The 2,510-nt window shown below is 43.4% G+C and overlaps 1 protein-coding gene across 1 annotated transcript; it reads left to right on the top strand.

Moving 5' to 3' along the window:
- Positions 1–723: 723 nt before the first annotated feature.
- Positions 724–2,071, top strand: LOC131823718 (26S proteasome regulatory subunit 6A-like). Its single transcript, XM_059160429.1, is given in 3 exon segments — positions 724–1,223; positions 1,225–1,390; positions 1,392–2,071. Coding segments are annotated over 3 exon segments (1,263 nt in total). The 5' UTR covers positions 724–735; the 3' UTR covers positions 2,001–2,071.
- Positions 2,072–2,510: the final 439 nt, after the last annotated feature.

Genomic DNA, 2,510 nt, shown 5'->3' with positions numbered 1-2,510 from the left:
CCTTCCTTCCTAGTCTTGTATTTTCCCAATGGTAACCACAAGCTAGTGTTTAAAAAGAGAAAGTGTACTCATTTAGTCATGCTGACCAACTCTTTGTCAACTTATCAACAGCTTAGTCAACATGCTGACCAACAACTTAGTTAACTCTTAGTCAACTTACTTAGTCAACTTAGTTAATCAAGTCAACTTGATTTCCTTTAAAATAAGCAGTGACATCTTTGAAATCACTTTCATTTTTATAATGAAATAGTGATTTTACAAATCATATACTCTGTTACTTCTCTAGATGATCAATTTTATTGCTTGTTAGCTACACCAAACTTTTTAATATAAGTATTATTTTGTAAGTAACTAATTGAATAAATTGCATTTTTACATATTAATTTTAAAATTAATAAATAATAATTGGTACTTTTTAGTTTTGTGAGGTTTTGAAGCTTATTCAATATTTGGGTGCTCTTTAAAAACAATGCAATTTTTATTTTATTTTTTTTAAGATTTTATTTATTTATTTGACAGAGAGAAAGAGATCAAAAGTAGGCAGAGAGGCAGGCAGGGAGAGCGGGGGAAGCAGGCTCCCTGCCAAGCAGAGAACCTGATGTGGGTCTCAATCCCAGGACCCTGAGATCATGACCTGAGCCGAAGGCAGAGGCTTAACCCACTGAGCCACCCAGGTGTCCCATAGTGCAACATTTTAATTATAATTCAGGTATAGGAGTGACTCGGTAGGAGAAGATGGCGACCATGTGGGATGAGGCTGAGCAAGATGGAATCGGGGAGGAGGTGCTCAAGATGTCCACAGAAGAGATTATTCAGTGCACACGGCTGCTGGACAGTGAGATCAAGATCATGAAGAGTGAAGTATTACGAATTACCCATGAACTCCAAGCCATGAAGGACAAGATCAAAGAGAACAGTGAGAAAATCAAAGTGAACAAGACCCTGCCATACCTGGTGTCCAACGTTATCGAGCTTCTAGATGTTGATCCCAATGACCAAGAAGAGGACGGTGCCAATGTTGACCTGGATTCCCAGAGGAAGGGTAAATGCGCAGTGATCAAAACCTCTACACGGCAGACATACTTCTTGCCTGTGATTGGGTTGGTGGATGCTGAAAAGCTAAAGCCAGGAGACTTGGTGGGTGTGAACAAAGACTCCTATCTGATCCTGGAGACCCTGCCCACAGAGTATGACTCTCGGGTTAAGGCCATGGAGGTGGATGAGAGAACAATATAGTGACATTGGGGGCCTGGACAAGCAGATTCAGGAGCTGGTAGAGGCCATTGTCCTGTCAATGAACCACAAGGAGAAGTTTGAGAACTTGGGGATCCAGCCTCCAAAAGGGATGTTGATGTATGGCCCCCCAGGTACCGGGAAGACCCTGCTGGCCCCGGGCCTGTGCTGCACAGACCAAGGCTACATTCCTGAAGTTGGCTGGCCCCCAGCTGGTGCAGATGTTCATTGGGGATGGTGCCAAGCTGGTCTGGGATGCCTTTGCCCTGGCCAAGGAGAAAGCTCCGTCCATTATCTTCATCGATGAGCTGGATGCCATCGGCACTAAGCGCTTTAACAGTGAGAAGGCTGGAGACCAGGAGGTGCAGAGGAAGATGTTGGAACTTCTGAACCAGCTGGATGGGTTCCAACCCAACACTCAAGTAAAGGTGATTGCAGCCACCAACAGGGTGGATATCCTGGACCCCTCACTGCTCCGCTCAGGCCGTCTGGACCGGAAGATTGAATTCCTGATGCCCAATGAGGAGGCCTGGGCCAGAATCATGCAGATCCACTCCCGCAAGATGAACGTCAGTCCCGATGTGAACTATGAGGAACTGGCCCGCTGTATGGATGACTTCAATGGTGCCCAGTGCAAGGCCGTGTGCGTGGAGGCGGGCATGATCGCACTGCGCAGGGGCGCCACGGAACTCACGCATGAGGACTACATGAAGGGCATCCTGGAGGTGCAGGCCAAGAAGAAAGCCAATCTGCAGTACTATGCCTAGGAGGTTGCCCACCACACCTGCTCCCTGGTCTGGTGCTGGTTAAAATTCATAATAAAAGATGGTTTCAGGTCCCTGCCAAAAAAAAAAAAAAAAAAAAAAAAAAAAATTCAGGTATAGGACATTTGAAGGAACCACAGCAAATAAAGATCCCACAGCTTAAGTTATATTAACTTCTTGGTAAATCAGCTTTTGCTAACATACAGTGAATGCTTTCCCAATAGGCTTTATTGAAAATGTTTTCATGCATTATTTCCTTTTTTCCCCTTATAATGTCCATGTGAGGTAGATATCTTTATTAACCACAACTGATGAGAAAGGACAACGAGGCAGAGAAAAATTAAGAAGATAATAAATGGTGGAGCTGGAATCAAACCTAGCACCCTATTCCTGGATTTCTAAATTCATATATATATATATATATATATATATATATATATATATATATAGCTAAAAACAGAACAGACCTTTACCATTTTGCCCAGCACCTTTATTTTAGACAAAGAACATCAG

The sequence above is a fragment of the Mustela lutreola genome, chromosome 1 (genome assembly GCF_030435805.1).
Source record: "Mustela lutreola isolate mMusLut2 chromosome 1, mMusLut2.pri, whole genome shotgun sequence".
Classification (NCBI taxonomy): domain Eukaryota; kingdom Metazoa; phylum Chordata; class Mammalia; order Carnivora; family Mustelidae; genus Mustela; species Mustela lutreola.
The sequence above is the reverse complement of the archived record's forward strand: the minus strand, read 5'-3'. Positions and strand labels throughout refer to the sequence as shown.